The following is a 20,477-nucleotide window of genomic DNA, read 5'->3' as shown; positions in this document are numbered from 1 at the left end:
CAAACCCTGTGGGGCTTATGCACATGCGTAGATGTGTATTTTGGTTCATATGTTGGTGACGCAACCACATACATGAATTTGAGATGAGACATACAATATTTGTTATAGTCCAGCCAATGTTGGGTAAACATTACCCAATGTTTAAACAGTGTATTTCTAGAAAGGTTGAATGACCCATACAATAAGCTTACCTTTGATATTGAATACCTGGAACTGATTCCACTTCATCTAAAAATATCAAGAATCAACACATGAAATAACTAAGGGTGCGTTTTTTTACCAGGACTCAGTTTGGGTATAAAATACCAGTAAGTACTGATTCACCTGAATTTAGTTGAGACCAAGACTTTCTATCCATACACCCTATGAAAGACATGATCTTAAAGGGAGCATGTGTTTCAAATGGAGTCCCTGAATGGGTGACTCCATTTGCTATCTTCACCCCCTGTGTGGGGAATTAAGAGCATGTCTTCCATAAGGCTAGGGTGGATTTAAACTGGAATAGCCCTATGTTCCACATCAAACCTTGATTTCTAATAAGGTTGAGTGAACACAATTTGCTAACCTTTGATTCTGAATAAGTGGAGCTGATTCATCCGCATCCATCATCATCTCATCTCTTCCTCCTTCGCCATCACATCCTTCCTCCATTATCTCACCAAGTGTACCAAGTGTTGTGAAAGATGCCACAGACACCGAACTCTGCACAAGCTGCTCCATGATAGACTCCATTGGTCCTCTTCAAGAGGTCTTCCTACAACAGGTGTACTGTGGTAGTCACACTAATGAAGTTCCGCTGCTATTTTCCAACCTTGAAACAGTCACAGAGCAGCTTTTCCAACTCTACTTAACAAACGCCTTTCTTAATCAGTCCTTATGTAAAGTTTATGGATATGGAAGGCACACTTAAGAAGTCCTACTGCTGTATCCAAACTGAACAAATCACAGAGCATTGTAAGCTTCTCCAGCTCTACTTCAACAAATGTCTTTTGATCAGTCCTTCACATGTAAGTTTATTGATATGGAAGTCGCACTTTAAGTCCTACAGCTGTATCCCAACTTTGAACAAATCACAGAGCATATGTAAGCTTATCCAACTCTACTTCAACAAATGTCTTTTGATCAGTCCTTCACATGTAAGTTTATGGATATAAAAGTCACACAAGTTTATGAAGTCCTACTGCTGTATCCGAAGTGAACAAATCACAGAGCATCTGTAAGCTTCTCAAACATGATACGTCTTTCTTGATCAGTCCTTTATATGTAATTTCATGGATGTGGCAGCCACATGCACCTGCAGTAAGGTCTTGCAACTGCTTTCAAACCAAGTCACAGCGCATATACCTTGACAATCCTTTATATTATATGACAGCTTGCTGGTTCATCAGGCAATTCACTCAATATTTATAGTCTTCAATTGGTCTTCCAATGTCAAAATTATTCCATCAATTATTTTTACAACTGTAGTGTAAATGCCACACAGCAAAAAACATCCCAGCTGAACTTTGCTCAAAGTTTACTGTATACCAACTTTCTCTACCAGCAGTGAAAGTTTACACTTGTATGACCTCCAGGTCTCTCATGCTATTGTCGGTATGCAATCAACCATACAGCATCCAAAAATCAAGTTTGATCAGGATACAGATTCTGACGTAAATTTGCTTTGTAGTTTATCAGTCGCCTATTTTCTGACGTACGAGCACTGATTTTCCACTTGCGTACACATCAATGGACAATCTAGCTTTTTATGCCTGCAGTTTTTGATGCTTTTGATAATAATACATGAGGCATTCTATAACGATGCCACATCTATTTTTGTAAGGAATCCTTTTGCCCCGGATTCCTAATTAGCTACAATGCATGGCTGTGCAAGTTGCCATTTACGTAGAATTTTACAGAAAAAATGCTGAAGCCACATTAAAAAGACACACCCAGCGAATCCTCGTTAGCCACACATGTTATTTCCAATGGTACCATATGTGATCAATTTGATAAAAAAAATCACAAAAGATGATCAAATTTGATTTTCATCAAAATAGTAATAAAAAAAAAACATAATTGGATGGCTTGACCAGCGACAAAAGTGCAGGTTTCTTTGGTCATTTCAAATTATGAAAAAATGAAATTCTGGATCTATAGTAATGATATTATGGGACAAATTGTATTAAGTCTATTGCCTGTGGGTGATAGGACACTAACTCGCAATGGACAGAGACAGGGTGATGTAATCAAAATGGCTGCTAGAATGTCATATCTTTTTAATTCAACCAGGCGTGGCAGCACCAGAATCTTTCTGGAGGTGAGGAGCAAACTAGATGGAGGGAGTGGTGGCAAATCTGATTTTTTTTAAATTGGCAAATTTTGACCCCAAAGTAGATATTTTCCTGATTTTTTTATAAATGTTGACAAAGACAGAGGTGCACAAGCCCAAAACTGGGACTCCCACCCTGTACCACCCATCTCTGAACCAGAGAATCACCTAAGATGATGTGCGAGATGCATGCCCCATGCACATTAAAGTCCCATTCAGTGATCCCAGCACAAGTGTAAAAAGTTAATTTTTTTATAAATTGCTTAAAGTGAATGATAAGTCATTCAAATTGTATGTCATTTGATATTTTTAAAATGAAAAATTTTGCAAAAACAAAGAAAACAACAGTATTGACGAAGTTGAAGCCCCATTCAAATACATGTACTAATTTATAGCCTAATGTCAGTATATAAATTACAGATTCATGTAAATGCCTTATTTTGTATGGCTTTCGGCTGAACCACCAACAGGCTATTAATATTATGTAAGTACATCTTTGACAAAGGTACCAAAAATCTGAATTTTGATGATTTTTATGATTGTCCAGATGAGCAAATCACTAAATAGGCCTTTTATCATAAGTAATATCATTATGAAAGAAATAAACTTCCAACAACAAATTATTATGCTTCAAAGGAAGGCAATTTCATAACAGTAGGCCTACCGGTAACACTCAATAATTGAAAATAAAAGAGTTCTATAAATAATGCGTGATGTTTTGGCATTTATGCGATTGAGTTTATTTATATCCAAACCACCAAATGACAAAAGGGTGGAATTTCAAAAATGACAAACTTTTTGTTGACTTTCTTTTAAATGCCAATATTAAACAGAGGGCAATGGCTCTTAAACTGCAATCCAATTTATATAAGCTTATTTAAATAAGTGTCAGATGGCAAATTTTGTCATTTCAAAAGCTTAATTTTATGCAAGTTACCCAGCAAACACAAAACGCGTTTTCGACAATATTCGCAAAAGGTTCAAAAGGTTGCCAGAAAATGTTAAAATGTTGGGTTATTATTATATAAAGGGTACAGAAAGGGTACAAAACGTTTTCATAACATTCAAAAACATTTGTTGAATACTTACTGTAAAATATTTTAACATAATGTTGTTTAAAGGGGGGTAACCCTATTGGTTTTGGATATGGATTGTCTTTAAAATTACATAATAATATCAAACATCGCCTTTTATGCTGCTTTGTGAAAAACGAGAGCATTTTCAGCGTAAATGTGAATAAATAGCCAAATTTGCAATCCAATACCTTGGTATACATGAATTGCATTCTGGGCAGGCAAGCAAGCAACAACAATTCCCGTTCAGTATGCATGGTATGACGAATGCTGACATGCTGTACAATGCCGGCCCGTATTGAACGGAAAATATTTGTTGTTGTTTTCGTGCCGTTCCGAGAAAAAAAGGAAACAAAATATATTTCTCCCTTGCAATATGTACATTTCAAATGAATATTAAAAAGTTTGGGTTAAAATGGAGAGGAAAAAAAAATCTTCCGATACGAGATTTTGAACCGGGTACCTCTCGGGTAACGCACAGCGCGCTAACCGATTGAGCAATTCAGCCCACGATGTACATCGTGGATTTTTTTATAACTAAATACGGCATACCGTCTCGATGGTTCGCAATTAATTCCCTACCCAGAAATCCGAAGTAATTTTTATTTTTACAAACCGGTAGCCTGTAAAAACCGCTGTGTTTCATGATTTCTCCGGAAATACATCGACTTGGAGCGTCAAATTTCAGGATAGTAATGAGAAAAATAGTATCTATTATGTGATACCAAAACCTCATCAACAATGAAAAAAATTGGGGGGATGATGCTGTCGATCGGGTTACGGACCTTTAAGTGTTGATTAAATATTTAGCAATAAAACGTTTGCAAAAATATTCTACAATAACATTTTAACAACATTTTGAAAATGTTGTTGTAGTGTCTTTTCATACATGACCTTTATATAACCGGACATTTACTGTTATCTTAACATTTTTACCAAAACCAAAACCCAAAATATAACCTTGGAATTTAAAGCCTCTGAAATTTAGTATGATGATTAAAACATTAATTAGCAACATGAATCATTTTAAATAAGTTGTTGTATTATTCAACCCTTTAAATAAAACACCCCTCATCATTTACCAAGATTGTATCAAAAAAGGATTTCAAATGCTAGCAATGCTAAATTTGCATCGGAAAAAAAGAAGCTCCTATCCTGGTCAATTCATGAGAATCCTTCGGACGAGAATCAACAATTTAATTTATGTGGCGGCCTAGAGATAATGGGACATGCATGATATATCGATCATCATGTTCAAATTGACATTAATAAGACACTGAAAAAAAAACCACATTATTTTTTCAAAGTACTGTATCCATTCATGTTACACCTAATAGGCCTATGTTTAAATTTCTTATGATATTAAGTTTCCTCTGAGATATAAGTCCCCCATATAAACCACAATGAAATAGTTGCATGTTATTCTTTATATGGACATAAAGCATTTCTGCAAAACATTAAATTTTGTCTCACCAAAAAACCACTGCAGTGTCATTATATTCTTCTAACCCAAATGCTTCAATAATATATCAATAGATGGCAGTATAACTATAATCAGTTCACAACAAGCAAAATTGCAACTGAATTTAATGCTCTGTGTTCTACAAAAGGTCCCAAGCTTTGAAATATCAAGAGCTATCTTAAGAACCACTGAACCAATACTGGGATTGTTTGTACTCATTTTAATGCATTTTCCATGCTGATTGCAAATATGATCATGAAAATTTACAATTCTGAAATTTTTGAATTAAAAGAAAAATTGAAACTTGTCGTCTGCAGTTGACACCCGTCTGGAGAGAGTGAATGTGAGAACCAGCACTACCGCACACTGCCTGGCAGAACTATGTTGCCACTGTACTGCCATCAAGAGTTTCACACAAATTTTTAGAGAGTACAGTTTTCATTTTATAGAAATATAGGCAGAAATTGCAGCTTTTGGTAACTATACTTTGATCAGCACGTAATCGGCAGGAATTGTTAGGCTTTTACCACTACACCGAAAAAGTAGAGCCATGTTAAGATTGATATTGTTCATCTGGAAGATCTACAATGTGCATGTTAAAGAAAGTAGACGAGTATAAGACTTGAATCAATAATTTGTGATTTTTCTGGCAAAGCGTTACAAGACAATTCTCTAAATAAAATATATTGATATTAATCAGCGATGTTAAAATTCCCGCCGATTACGAGCTAATCAAAGTATATAAGTCTGGAAATATACCCAATTTTGTGACAACATGTGCCTTTTTGTGCGATGCAATTTCTACGGGTTATTTATAAAAAGATCTGATAACAAAATTGCACCAAAAAACTTGTTTTCATAGAATGTAATTTTTCTCATATTGACCAGTAAGCTTAATAATTGTTCTCACATCATCTTCTAGGTCATTTCTTGGAGGGGTTCTCCCTGGTTTAAGGTATACGGGGATGTGGCACGATGGTTGGCTTTTCAGTGGAGACCAATACACCCAATTGGGCATAAGTGCCCTTTAAGTGCCTAATTAAGGCAAATTTTGGGTGCTTTTTGTGAATGGGGAGTAAAAAGTAGGTATGGAGAAAGTCAGCATCCAAAAGTCATTGTGGCACATCCCCATACAAAAATGTTGGAAGAACACCTTTTGCGGTGTGGATTCACAAAATAAACTGGGTCCAATTCTATTAAACTGGGGTAGAGGTTTCAGGCTAAACTAGTTGATCTAAATGCAGTAAAAAGCATAGGGATAAATGACATGTTTGTTTTTTGGTTGAAACTCATTAAATATAGCAAATTGAAAAATAGAAAAAAAAAAACTTTTAACACATAAAAAAATAATAGAAAGCTAGCTAATAATGATTATTGGGTATGATCCTAAAACATTATGGGCTACCTAATGGACAAATATTCCCTATATCCATACATCTTACAGAACCTTTTAATTGTGATAACATGATAATGATCAATTCCATTAAAATGAGTGCATTAATTGTAATGGCCCTGGCACAAAACAATCTCATTGATTAGTAAGGTGCTAGGAAGCACTTAATCGATTGTCTCAATCCGCTTTTACTAAGCATTTTCAATGTCTAGGTCATGGTTTTTAATGATTGATGAGTCACTTAAGGGTAGACGAGGTGTTGTTGGTCGAAGCAACAAAAAAAAAATCGATTTTCATTCTCTAGATCAATAAATTATTGACAAATAACACCTTGATGTTTTGCAAAAGTTCATTCTACAAATTATATAATTTGAAAACTTGCTTAATTTATTGTTGTTAATGAATTATGTACATTTTACAAAAGTGTTGTTGTTTCAGCCCTCTTTACAACATAACTCAAGAACCACAGGACCTACAAAATTATTTCTGTGATATTTGAATTCTTCTACACGCTCGCAAGGAAATGAGCAATACAATTTTTGCCAAAGCTCATTACCATTCGCAAGATGTTGTGAACTACCAAATCGCAACACTTTAAAATAGTGTATTACCTTAATACGATGTGAGTAGAGATTATATAACCACAGACCAAATCAAAGAAAAGATCTTTTCTAGCGTCTGTAACAGCACAACAAATAAGGTACCTGTTCATGAAACATGACCTTGTAGCCAAAACCAATGACAGCAAATGATACAGAAACAACCAAATTACAAAACTAACACCAATGGACAGTCAAGTTGCAATTTTCGCTTTTCATCGATGTTGAACAACGTTTGGTTGCCCTCAGCAACTGACATTTGACATTTGCTAAAAAGTCCAACAGCTTTAGCGAGGGAGTGCTTCATCGTCTTCTCCTGATGGGACAATGTGTACTGTTAATGCAAACCTTTTTTGAATTCTCTTGAATTATTTTGTAGCCATTTTGTAAACTCCTGCAGGCCTATTTAACAAAGTGTCTCCTATTTCTAAATAAAACCAAAAATAACAGCGTTGTTATAGCAGTTTTTATAGAACTAATAATAATTTGAAAAAAATAATGACTGTCATTTTCTTCGGATGGGGATTCAAAGTATGTTGGATTCATAGTTATTCATATCAATTATGAAAGGGCTGTAATGCATTCTAAAACTGCAGGAACAATGTATTCACTGGTGTAGTGCACGTTAGAATATGATCGTTGCTAGGTCAACTGGCTCACACTTTCTTTGTTACGAACCACTGATCGAAATGATCACAACAGAAAGCCTATGGCATATCAGAATTCGGAACCGATGTATCGAGCCCAGGCTTGAACAAGTAACCAATGGTTACTAATGTGTACTACGTCAGCAAAAAACACATTTCTTGACTTTTTGGAATAATTTCTTTCAGGGCTGTGTGTGTGGAAGGGGGGGGGGTTAAATGTTCATCCCAAGATAGAGGAGAATCATAAAAATTGACTGGGATCCTCCCTTCTGAAGATAATGACAGTCCCAAATATACATGTATGACAAAGTAAGCCTTTAGTTATAAAATGGATTACAACAAATTCAAGAAAAATCATAAAAATAAGACGTCATTGGGCAGGAAAAACCTCCTGTATGTCATTGGACCCTGAACATGTTTAAAGCAAAATGTCCTATGTAACCTGTTGGCAGTTTTGTTTTAAACAAGTTCAGGGGCCACAAGCACATAGGAGGTTTTTCCTGCCCAATGATGAAGATGAAAATGTTCAGAATGGATATTAGATATTGCTTATATAATTTCTGTTCTGAACCTTGCAATGTAATTTCTATTGAACGAAAGCGTTATATGCACATAAGAGGCGGTGTTGAGATCTCAAAGGAGAGTGAAAATTAATTAGCTGGACTAGCTTGGGTTTTTTATTAGTGATCAAACAAAGGTAGCAGCAACACGGATATTAATGTTTGCTCATCACTAGACACAGGGAGAACACTTGATGACTTTCATCAACATCATGATGTCATTGTTTATATGAGGCCTAAAATAAAGCAGTAAGTGGCCTTATGCAATGACCAACCAATACCCAAAGCATGCAAGAAGTCCGGGCAAGAAGTTAGAATATCAGGAACACAGTGGCATAAATTTCTTTATCAGTGTGGTCTTTGTAAAAATCCCTTTTGGGGGGGGGGGGGGGGGGGGTCCAAGTATTTTACATGTTCAGTGGCCTATTAGGGTTAGTTGTCTGAGGGGACAAAGACAAAAAAGTTCCATGTGGGCATCATTTTGGCCCTGTGTTCCTGTGAAAATTGTGCATGAAGAGTGTTAAATATTCAACTGCACATATATTTTAGCCCAAAATTAAGGTGAATCAACATCATGATGTCATTGTTTATATGAGGCCTAAAATAAAGCAGTAAGTGGCCTTATGCAATGACCAACCAATACCCAAAGCATGCAAGAAGTCCGGGCAAGAAGTTAGAATATCAGGAACACAGTGGCATAAATTTCTTTATCAGTGTGGTCTTTGTAAAAATCCCTTGTTGGGGGGGTGAGGGGTCCAAGTATTTTACATGTTCAGTGGCCTATTAGGGTTAGTTGTCTGAGGGGACAAAGACAAAAAAGTTCCATGTGGGCATCATTTTGGCCCTGTGTTCCTGTGAAAATTGTGCATGAAGAGTGTTAAATATTCAACTGCACATATATTTTAGCCCAAAATTAAGGTGAAATATTGTGATTTCAATTAGACACTATTTGGGTGGGGGTTAAGGGTGTTGACAGTTTCTTTGGGGTTGATTTAGGAAGGTTGAAATTTTCAATGGGGGTTGAGATAGCAAATCAACTAATTTGGGGGTTTAACCCCCAAACCTCCATGCAATTTAATGATCATCACCAATATGATGTATGTTTTAAGCTTACTAACATGATATGGCATGAAAATATCTGCATTATGGTTACTTTTGTCGTGGAAAAATATTATGGGTGGGAACATTTATTAGAGGGGCGTCTATTACAGAGAATACTGCATTCATTTTTCAAAAATATGTGCTACTTTAACGTAGGGCATCAATTTAAAGTTAGCATTATAGGACAGATGTTGGTGGCCTCAAGGAGTTTATATAGAAAGGAGAAGAAATAGATTATGTAACGCTTATTGTTCCTTTGTGCCAATTGGAGTTCCAGACACGCTATTCATCGAGAGGTACCTTTTGTTCGAGACAAAGGGCTTCCGCCATTAAATCGGTAACTGAACTGACCAGCGTATTAACGCTATAATAGGCAGGCTACTGTCAATAAGTGATGAAACGAAAGTCACGTAAAAGCGCCTATACGAACGAGAGGTACCTTTTGTACTAGTCCATCCCAAAGGTGTGCGTGAGTTGTCGCATGCACACAAAACAGAGGTTCACCTACAATACAAACCTATTGCAGCGCCCAAATTGGTTTGGGCGCTCATTTGATTATACTCAGTGAACACGCTTTGCTCTACCAGTTTGCTACGGACAGTTCAGCAGCATAGGCAAAGTGTGCGCTCTGTGTGGCAGATATAAGAATCTACACAAGTAAGTTGTCTACATTGTTTGCCAATAGGTCTACATATTATAAGGATTTGAAGTAATTATGATATCGCTCCTACTGTAGTATTTTTAAGGACATTAGCCGCGGTCCACACCGTGTTTTATTATGTATACACACTAAAAACTACGGGGTTATATTTTCCGTGGTCATTTTGAATTGACCACGTTTGGGGTTGTTTTGACCCGTAAGGGGTTGTACTGTTTTAATTTGACCACATTCACGAGGTCATTTTAACCACGACGAACGTGGTCAAAAACTTTGGGGTCATTTTGCCGATACTGTCGCGCATTGATATCAGTTTCAATGTTCAGCTTTGAAAATCTCAATTCATAAATGAGTTTAAACATGAGCTGCAATTAATGTTTTTGATTATTAAATATAGCTAATTTTTTGACCGGCGTTGCCCAATTTTACAACTTTATAATGACTTGCATTTCGAACTATTTGCACGTCGGTGTGCATCGGCTTCCCAGCGTCACATCAGCGCCATATTTGTTCTGATTGTGCAGCCTGAGCGGATTGTCGTGTGTCTGCATGATGGAATATGAAAAGTTACTTGGGAAAGTGGGACTGCAAGGATGCATAGACCCATGTCTATGAACGCAGATTCGGACAATTTCATGCTGTCGTGGCGGATGTCTTGGCTGCAGTTGTTATAAGCTTACATATCAATGATATCATGTAAGCTTATAATGCGTGAACTGTCATGAGGCGTGTCAGTGTGATACACAGATGCATTATGTATAAATTTGCTGCTTATGTAATGCTAGTGTGCAGAAAAACACTTATGTCTTGGTAGGACCAGCAATATCAATACCATCCATCGCATCATACTAAAAAAATCCAAACAACCCCTAAATGTGGTTATTGAGTAACCCTATTATAAATAACCCTTTCAAATGGGTCATTTCATTTGACCCCGAAATGTTGTTATATTTTGACCCCAATGGGGTTACATTTTGACCAAAATACGTGGTCATTGAAATGACCACAGCCAATGGGGTCAATATTGAATAACCCAAATAAGGCAACCCTTTTTTCATTTGACCCCGAAATGTGGTAATATTTTGAGCCCAATGGGGTTACTATTAGACCCAAATATGTAGTCATTGCAATGACCCTGATCAATGGGGTCAAAATGACCCCGTCCGTGGTATGGTGTTTAGTTGATAACTATGCTGGGGTCAAAAATGACCCCGTTTGGGTCATTTTTTGACCCCGTAGTTTTAAGTGTGTAGGCCTACCATTATAGTATTTTACATGAGCATCGCGTATATAGGAGTCTACCCTGGACCTCAAATGTGATATATTTGCTGATAACTCGAGAAGCATATAGCCATACTATTTCTGAATCAATCAATAAAGCAAAGCAAATCATACTTGTAGGCCTATAATACTATATTAAATATAATTGCGGACCAACCGATACAGCTCGATCGCTCAATGTATGAATAAAAGCACCTAACAATAAAGTCGCCCAATTGAACAGTTGTAGGTGTCGATCGCATACGACTTCATTAATATTGATTGGCAACATTTTCCAATATGTCAGCGCTCAAATCGGACACAATAGAACAATAGACTCTTCAGTGCGTTGGGTGGCCTTATATCAAAAAGTTTGAAAATGGCATATTTCGAAACTTATGCATCCGAACTCTTCATAATATTACATCACAGTCACACAACAGTACCATAGTTAGGTTCAATATTAATTTACATGTGAATGTGATCTTATAACTCTCACTAGGATCCACAACATGCTCATCTATCAGGGGCACAGTTCTTTAACCCTAATACATTTGTACATTCATTGAATGACCTTTGAAAATTTGAGTACAAAAACTCATACTCTGCAACTCGAGGTTAAATTTTGCTCTATGATTGTTTAATTGAGGTTATTGAATTATGCCATTGGGATGAGGCCATTGTGGTCCATAGTGTCTACTTACAGACTCCATCTTGTGAATGGAAAGGTACCACGTCTCTTCTTGTTGGATTCAGCCATAATTGTCAACTCAGCCTGAAGCCAGCAAATTTATTCAATGTTTTCTTCGTATACAAGTTATCAAAGTTTACACGTGCAGTTCAAGAAAATCTTACAAATCAAAATGGCATCATTTTTCAAAAAGAATGTTATCAAGAGATGGCTGTTTCATAACCTCCTGTTGATGTTCATTTTTATTGTTCAGTTATCAAGAAAGCAACACTGTATGTTGTCCGTGAAGTTTTATCCATAACTTTGACTTTTCTGTGAGTACTAGAGAAGTGACACTCTCTAGACGATCGTATACATGAGTTTGGACGATGCAACATACAAGGTTATTAGTTCCAATCCACAATGTTTGCCTTGTCCTCAGGTATTAGAGAGGTGACACTTTGTCCATTAGACGATCGCACACATGAGTGTGGATGATACAACATGAGGTTATTGGTTCCAATCCACAACTTTTGCCTTTTCCTCGGGTATTAGAGAAGTGACACTTTGTCCATTAGACGATCGCACACATGAGTGTGGAGGATACAACATATGAGGTTATTGGTTCCAATCCATAAATTTTGCCTTGTCCTCGGATATAAGAGAAGTGACACTTTGTCCATTAGACGATCGCACACATGAGTGTGGAGGATACAACATATGAGGTTATTGGTTCCAATCCATAAATTTTGCCTTGTCCTACGGTATTAGAGAAGTGAGACTTTGTCCATTAGACGATCGCACACATGAATGTGGACGATGCAACATATGAGGTTATTGGTTCCAATCCACAACTTTTGCCTTGTCCTCGGGTATTAGAGAAGTGACTCTCTCTCCAAGATGATCGCACATATGAGTGTGGAGGATACAACATATGAGGTTATTTGTTCCAATCAACAATTTTTGCCTTGTCCTCGAAGATAAGAGAAGTGACACTTTAGAAGATTTGTCCTTTAGAAGATCGCACACATGAATGTGGATGATGCAACATGAGGTTACTGGTGCCAATCCGTAACTTGTTCCTTTTTCATGTGCATTACAAAGTAAACCACACCCTACATAAGACAATTACACCCTAGTGCAATGCAATAAGATTTGTTCCAACTTCAACTGTTACCATACAGAGTTACAAGGAAGCACATAGGTAATAACATGAGAAGCTACTAGTCCAATTCTATGGTCCTTCATCCCAACTACCGGTTTGGTTCATGAATGGTATGTACACAATTACTAAGTTCATGGTTCAATTTTGTGACTGAAAACTTATCTTATCATTTGACTGATAAAGGTTGTTGATTAAATGTATCTACATTTGAACAAAAAAAAAAGTACTGAAAACAACACTATAGTTATTTCAATCAGTAGCCGGCCCTCCAAAGAACTTTCAAATGCGGACCTTTTTCACAATGAAAAGTACGCTTGCCACGTTTTTTTTGTAAAAATAAAGCTAACCCCCCAAAATTTTCCTTTTTTTGGACTTTTTGAATGCGATATCACCAAAAAGTGGACCGTTTGTATATTTTTCTCCTACTTTTGGACCTTTTCATTGGACAAAATAGCCTAGTGAACTCTTGTGAGGGGTGCCACAGGCTACGTATTACATATACACCAGCATACAACTTGACTAGACTAGAGAAAGGGTCTTTTTCTGCAAATGAGTATACAATGTTGGTAAAGCAAATATTATTCCAAAGATTAACAAAAATAAGGGCATTTTTTTATCTTATTCGCTTAATATTTCACACTTTTGAATAATATTTTCCATCTAAATTTACACTAAAGAAATACTAATTTGGTACCAGCGAATCAAGCAAACCAGCGAGTATAATTTTTAGGATATAATCATCAAATAGATGATAATTTTAGAGCAATCTTTGCCCACATCAGCAGCTTATATATTTCATTGCATCAAAAATACTGCAGAACTCTAAAACGCAAATATTAGTCCAACTTACAAATCGATCAGAAGTGACTATCATACATCCTTGCACTGTCAAAAGGACCTACTTTTCCATATCCCACAATGCATGCATTCTCCAAACTGTTCTACAGTTACATGTCTTTAAGTGTGAATGTAATCACCTGCCATATTTTACATTGCATCATGGGATAGGTGATAGCTATCTCTACAGCTGTCAATTGCTCAACATAAACAGATAAAACTTCAAATATCAAAACTGATGGAATGTTTTTTACAGTTAGAGATAATGGTATACATACTATCTACACTCCGATATCTAAACAATCAAAACAAGATATAATAGGCCTTTGTTTTTGGCACGCAAGTAGGGGAGAGCGGGGAGTGTTCGCCCTATTTTTTTCTGACCAGCCTAGCGATGTCAATTTTAAGTTTAGGGATGACCTGATTAGCCCATGTGAAAGCCCTATGTCTTAGCTATATACGGCCACAATCCCAGAACTATAGGCCTTGCAATAGCAACAGGATAGAGCAAACAAAAAAGTTTTGCAAAGTGGCGAACTTGCCCCATATTGGGGCAGGTTCGCCCATATGGTGGGGTAAGTTCACCCCAATCACAAAAAAGGTTTAAACATTGCATAACAATAACATATTCAATGCAAACATTTAGCAAGAGTATACAGGGCATTCATTCTCTTCTGGGGAGTCACTAAATTTGTTGCAGGAGTCGGGTCAGGGTAAAATGTAGGGGTCCAAAGTGAGCTGAAACGTATCATGTTTACAACTTCGGGGAGAAATGGATTAGGACATAAACGGTGGTATGAGTAATACCGATATCACATAACTTTAAAAAAACATGTTTTCAGTAGTTTTACCTTGTTTAATGGTTTAATTATCAATATTTTACATAATACGCTGATGGGGCAGGTCCGCCCTCCAGTTTGGGGTAAGTCCGCCCGGGGAAGATCTAGGGCTAACATGCCCCATCCTCAAAAGGCCGTACGAGCGCCTTGTGCACATTTTTGTATTTTCTTCGGGGTATGCAAAACACAAATCGAATAAGGAGTTTATAACTACATTAAATCTTTGACAAATCCCATATGTTCCCAATACAGATTTCCATTAAAACCATCTGTATTTATGTATCAATGATAATACAACATTATGAATGCAAGAAAAAATTACGTTTTGGTGTAATTTTTTTTTTTTTTTTGCAGTTCGATGAACACGTCCCTATATGTCGTGTAGCTAATATGAGAAGTTTATAATACAGTTTCATTGCGTATATCGCGGTGAAACTCAATTTATCACCTGCAGAAAGAAAGTTTCAGGCGGGTCAAAGGTCAGGTTTTCCCGGGTAACTAGCTTTGGCCAATGGCGTGATTCGTTGGTGCGTTTGTAGGGTCCAATCACGGCTGTCGGTATTATGCGTGCTTTCGACGCCATGCTTGTGGCGAGAATGTCATTCTCTGTCGATAAGCATTGGAGGAAGATCGGTGAAAAATTTTCTCCCACCCACCACACCCATTAATGGTGGAGGCAGGGAATATATTGATTGAAGATATTATTTATATTTAAAACAAAATCTGAAATACTTTCCAGTATTAGTAGAAGAATTATCATTGTCGTAGATGAGGCTTCGTGAATAGGTAGAGTGGGTATTTATTTTTATTAATAGTCGAGTAACAAAGCCAACCAAGCAGATATATTCACCACAAAATGATGGCAATGTTACTTGATACTTATAGTATAATTGATACATGAAGTGCGTGAGAGGCAGTTTTTCTGTCCGAATTTTTGATATTTAATGTAATAGTGTAGTTATTACATTAACTTAACCAGTTATTTCAAAACAATCATTATTTTCTGTCAGGTAATCTTCCTGAAGAGCAATTATGGCTTCAGTAGTCTAGTGGAGCATGCTATGTATTTATATGGAAAACGAAGGTTTCAGCCAGTCAATGTTTGCTTTTTTATTGAGATCATGCTTTGATCAATTATCTTTATATTTGAAGGCCTCATTTTTGCAAAGACCGCAGCATTTTAGTGAGCAACCGGCTCTATAGGTAATCACGAATGGAGCTCACCACGTATTTTCATACAGGGTAAAGTTGTCTCCTTAATATTTATCTGGGCTTTTTATGAGTCAACTTACATGGACTCCAGGATGTCCCGGCGGAGTTCGTCATGAGGTATATTCACATCAACAAAGTTGTCTCTTGCTTGCTTTGCCCTTTTTTGCTACTTCTAGGTAACCACCACAAAAGTATAGCACCGCAATCGCTTTGTCCAATTTTTTTTGCTTTTTATGAGTCAACTTAGTTGTCTCTTGCTTGCTTTGCCCTTTTGCTACTTTTAGGTATCCACCAGAAAAGTATAGTACCAGCAATCGCTTGTCCAATTTTGGGCTGCTTGTGTAATGGCTGATTCCAGTTTTCTTTGTTAAAAAACATTTGGTAAATAAATTCACTGATCTTTTTCTAATGTCGACATGAGTCGCAAATGGTTGTCATCGTGTTGTTTTACTTCTGTCTGGGGATAATGACCTATGTCACCTAATTTTGCCATCACCAAATTCCCTGATAGCCGTAGTGCTGAGAAACAAGGGGTGGGCGAACCTGCCCCTAGGGCGAACACTCCCCGCTCTCCCCTACACAATTTCTTATTCAGAGGGGCTAAGGCCTGGAACTCACTTGATCCTAAACTAAAATCACCTCTCCCAATTAGCACAGCAACTTTCAAAACAATATACAACTCTCAATTTTATGATTCTTAAATTGTAGTCTTTAAATTTATTTCATATCTTGGCTTCATTCGTTTATTTTGCAAGATTTGTTTGAGTTGTATTTATACTATCATGCTAGGCCTTACTACTATTTTGTGCAATCAGTTTCCATATTGAATTATTTGTATTTGACATTAAATGAATTATTTAGTTTGTATTTGGTGAAATCGATTGTTTTGAATAACATTATAATTATTATTGTTTTATAGCTATGCTGGTTCATAGGTTGATTTTTGTAGTGTTTTATCTTTTAAGTAGTTTTAATGTTTATAGGCTATGATCCTTTATTCTATATGCTTTGCCTATGTATGTAATATTAATAGTATTTTAAACATGTTGTAAAGTTACATTGTAATTCGATTTATTTTGTAAGCATTGTATTTATCAAAATTTGCAATATTATCGTGTATTTGAATGTATGTAGTATTTTTAAAACCTTAATAATTATGTTATGTAAATGTTGTATTGATCCCTGGGCCTCAAGGAAGAACAGATGATTAATTGTGTTTTCAACTGATTGAGTGTCCCAGGTTAAAGAAGAAATAAAACAAACAAACAAACAAAAAACAATGGCGGCATCCTGATCTGCTACTTTTATGTATTCAATTCATACACTGTGAAAATGGTTTATATAGTTGAAATGAGCAATGTTAAAGAGTTGTATTTATGGGGTGTTCAGTTCCCCTCTTTTAGTTTTTGTCAAAGACGACTTGTGATCCTTGCCGAGGGGGGGGGGGGAGCGGCAAGGCCGCGACACCTCGCCGCAAAGCAGCGACCAGCGAAGCCGCGAGTATACTCCTACACATGTTGGTAGCTCACAGGTAGTAATCAGTTTCCCAGTCTGTAACACAGACACCCACTTAACTAAACAACTGTTGAAACATTCAAGTATTATCATCATCTAATCAACAAACTCAACTCATTTTTTCTCCATCAAAATGGAGATTTTGGTATCAGTGGAAAACCCATATTTTTCTCATTGACTCTGTGAAATTTTAGGGATGAAAGTTGTTTTATTAAGATTTTGCATGCCAAAATTAGTCTGTGCTGCAGAGTATGCACCTATTCATAGGGAGAGAAACAACTGGGAACCACAGTCACAGGCCTTGCAGCTACTCTGATTTGTCGCAACTCTAGCGCTCATCTGAGGTCAAATATGTAACGATTTTTCATGAAACTTCATGAAAAATTACCAATATATTTTGCTACTAACCAGTGTCTTCAGCAAGATTTTCAAAAAAATTATTTATAAAGTTAAACAATGGTTTGACATCTTTTTATTTTGCAGATAACCCCATTCCTCCCACATTATTAAATCCCGTATTAAATGTCATGTTTTCACTAAGTTCCAACTGTATTAATATCTCAATCTCTAGAGTATGTCAGTAAAAGCCATTTGGAAACACATTCCTTGCTCGTCTTATACCATGTGGGTGTGCGAGACGGCCTTACCCTCATTTAGTATAATATCGGTAATGCAGAAAATAATATCCATTCCGGTCGCATTTGTGTAGCTGAGAGATTATAAATCATAAATAAGATTATTTTTAAATAGGGCACATTTTGTTTTGTAATTTAAGTATCAAAGAAGATGTCTTACCCTTCCCAGAATCCTTTGCAACATGCTACATCACCTCATTACATCAAATGACACTCCTATCACTTTGTACAAGTTCCCTTTGTTTTCATGTTGGGAATAACCTGGCTCAACACACCCGTACGCAGGATTTTTTTTTTGGGGGGTGCTGATATTGACAAAGTGGACCTTTTTTTCAAGGGGGTGCGATTTTGTAAAAAGTGAAAATTTGGACCACTTTTTAGGCAAAAAAGTGTAACAACCCCGATTTTTTGGCTCGCTACGCTAGCTAATTATCACAGTTTGCTACTTTTTGTTGACTTTTGAACATTTGGGATGCGTAGGGGCTTGTGGCTCAACATGGGTTGATAGCCATGAAATAAAGAAATTTTGAGTTATTTTTTTGTCACTATCGACTATTTTCCATGTTGTACCTCCGATTCCGTGATTTATGTCCGTTTTCAGTAAAACGGAAAACTTCGGACTCTACACTAGATAGCAAATAAGTATACAGAAAATGGAAGAAATGCACCGTGGGAAGTGTAAGATATCTTCTCTTTTTTGGTGAATATTATGAAGATAGAAAAGATGTATATGATGTTGACATAATACATCTATAAAGCCTATTTTCTTCTAATACCCACACTGTAATACCCCAAAGGAAAACATGATTTACTTACCAGTAGAGATTCTGTTGTTGCAAGATTCGGAATATTTGGGTTAATTACTGTACTAACCCAAACACCCAAGGGGTTTTTGACGACTGGAAGGGAAAGAAGGTAGGAATAAAGAGAGAAAACAAACAAAAAGCTGTTTGCTCTGGTCAGGATTCGAACCCCTCATGAGCCAAGCACTGGGTCGGTGACCGGTACCCATGAGTTTTTATTTGGTGGCCTGGCCAATGAAAGCATGCCTATATATCACTAAGGGTGATTGCGTTATCGCGCAATGCATATGTCATGTAGTAAACATCTCAAAAAAAGTAACTAACCCCCCTTAAATAATGGCCATTATTCAAAAAGGGACTATTGTATTACAAACCTGTAAAATGCATTGGGAGCAGAATTTATTTCTGCACATTTTGACATTTAAGGGGGGGGGGGTAATTACTTTTTTTGAGATGTTTATTTTGAAATACCTGGGATTGTTAGGGTTAAGATCTGACTTTTGCCATCAAAGAGTGTAATGTAGACTTTTACAAAGGGGAATTGGTATCATTTTTAGGAACACAAAAATAGGCCTACATTTATTGTATCCATCCATAATTAATTTAAAATGTGCGTCCAGTGAAATTTGGAAGAAATTATTACACACTCAGCTAGAGAAGATATCTTGACCTTCCCAGAATCCTTTGCAACATTACGCATCACCTCATTTCATCAAATGACACTCCTATTATGTACTTTGTTTTTATGTTGAGAATAGATTGGCTAAACATGGGGTCAATAGTCAAGAAATGAAAGAACTGGATGTGTTATGTTCATTGAAGTACTTGTTGTCACTTTTGACCCATGTTGCACTAGATAATAAATAATAACAGAAATTGAAGCATAATACCTTATATGCTTCAATCTTCTCTAGTGGTCAGGATTCGTAAGCCATTAGGCTAAAGCCCAATTAGTCCAATATACCAGTGCTTAGCAAGGTTCAAGAACTCACCCTGGGTGACATTTTGAACCTTATCCTGGAGATAGATAAAGCAATAGATCCACATCAAGCCTGACCACTAGCCAAGTTTCGAGAAATCAGACCTAAATATCCAACACTGAGGGGAGAGCTGTAATTGATGAGCTCAATGCACAAACCAATTTATCTGTTTTTCCACATTTGAGATAAAGGCAAATATAAGTGGTCAAAAATACAGAAAATAATAAGAAAATGATGTGGTAATTTAGAACGTATATCTTGGAATTTTTAAAGAAGGTCGTCAATTAAAAGCTAGTATTATAGGACAGATGTTGGTTGTCTGAACTCAAAAAGTTTGAAAATGGCATTTATTTGCTGTTACTTCATTAGTATTTTTTACATTTTCAGTTAAAGGGAGAAAAAAGAAATTTACTATAAACAATCCACTTTGTTCTTCTCTGGAGAACCACAGGGCTGTTCATTAGACTTATCGCTCGCAGTGAATGTTAGCACACATGTAAAAGACACTTTTTAATAAAAGACAAAAATCTGAATAAGATTGATAGTAGGCCTACCTTTAATGAAATCATGTTTATAACTAAGTCTACTTTTTAAGGTATATGCTTGTATGTGTCTGCTTTTGCATAAATTAAAATTAAATTAAAATTAGGTTCATTTCCTAAATGTAGTAGATGTGAATATCTATATTCATGAGCAACATTTCTTCTATTCTCAAACTTTATGCTATTACACCATAAAGACGACATCTACGGAACAA

The 20,477-nt window shown here is 36.4% G+C and overlaps 1 protein-coding gene across 6 annotated transcripts in view; it reads right to left on the bottom strand.

Annotated features, from left to right (window-relative positions):
* Positions 1 to 20,477, bottom strand: part of LOC140166195 (diacylglycerol kinase zeta-like) — a 434,180-nt gene that overhangs the window by 208,839 nt on the left and 204,864 nt on the right. Inside the window, exon 1 of one of the 6 annotated variants that reach the window (XM_072189600.1) lies at positions 566 to 754. The exons of the other annotated variants lie outside the window; for them this stretch is intronic. Coding sequence (XP_072045701.1) covers positions 566 to 732 — 167 coding nt within the window. The 5' untranslated portion in view covers positions 733 to 754. Of the gene's footprint in view, positions 1 to 565; positions 755 to 20,477 lie in introns of those variants that run through there. 6 annotated transcript variants of the gene reach the window in all.

The sequence above is a fragment of the Amphiura filiformis genome, chromosome 12 (assembly GCF_039555335.1).
Source record: "Amphiura filiformis chromosome 12, Afil_fr2py, whole genome shotgun sequence".
NCBI classification, from domain to species: Eukaryota; Metazoa; Echinodermata; class Ophiuroidea; order Amphilepidida; family Amphiuridae; genus Amphiura; species Amphiura filiformis.
The sequence above is the reverse complement of the archived record's forward strand: the minus strand, read 5'-3'. Positions and strand labels throughout refer to the sequence as shown.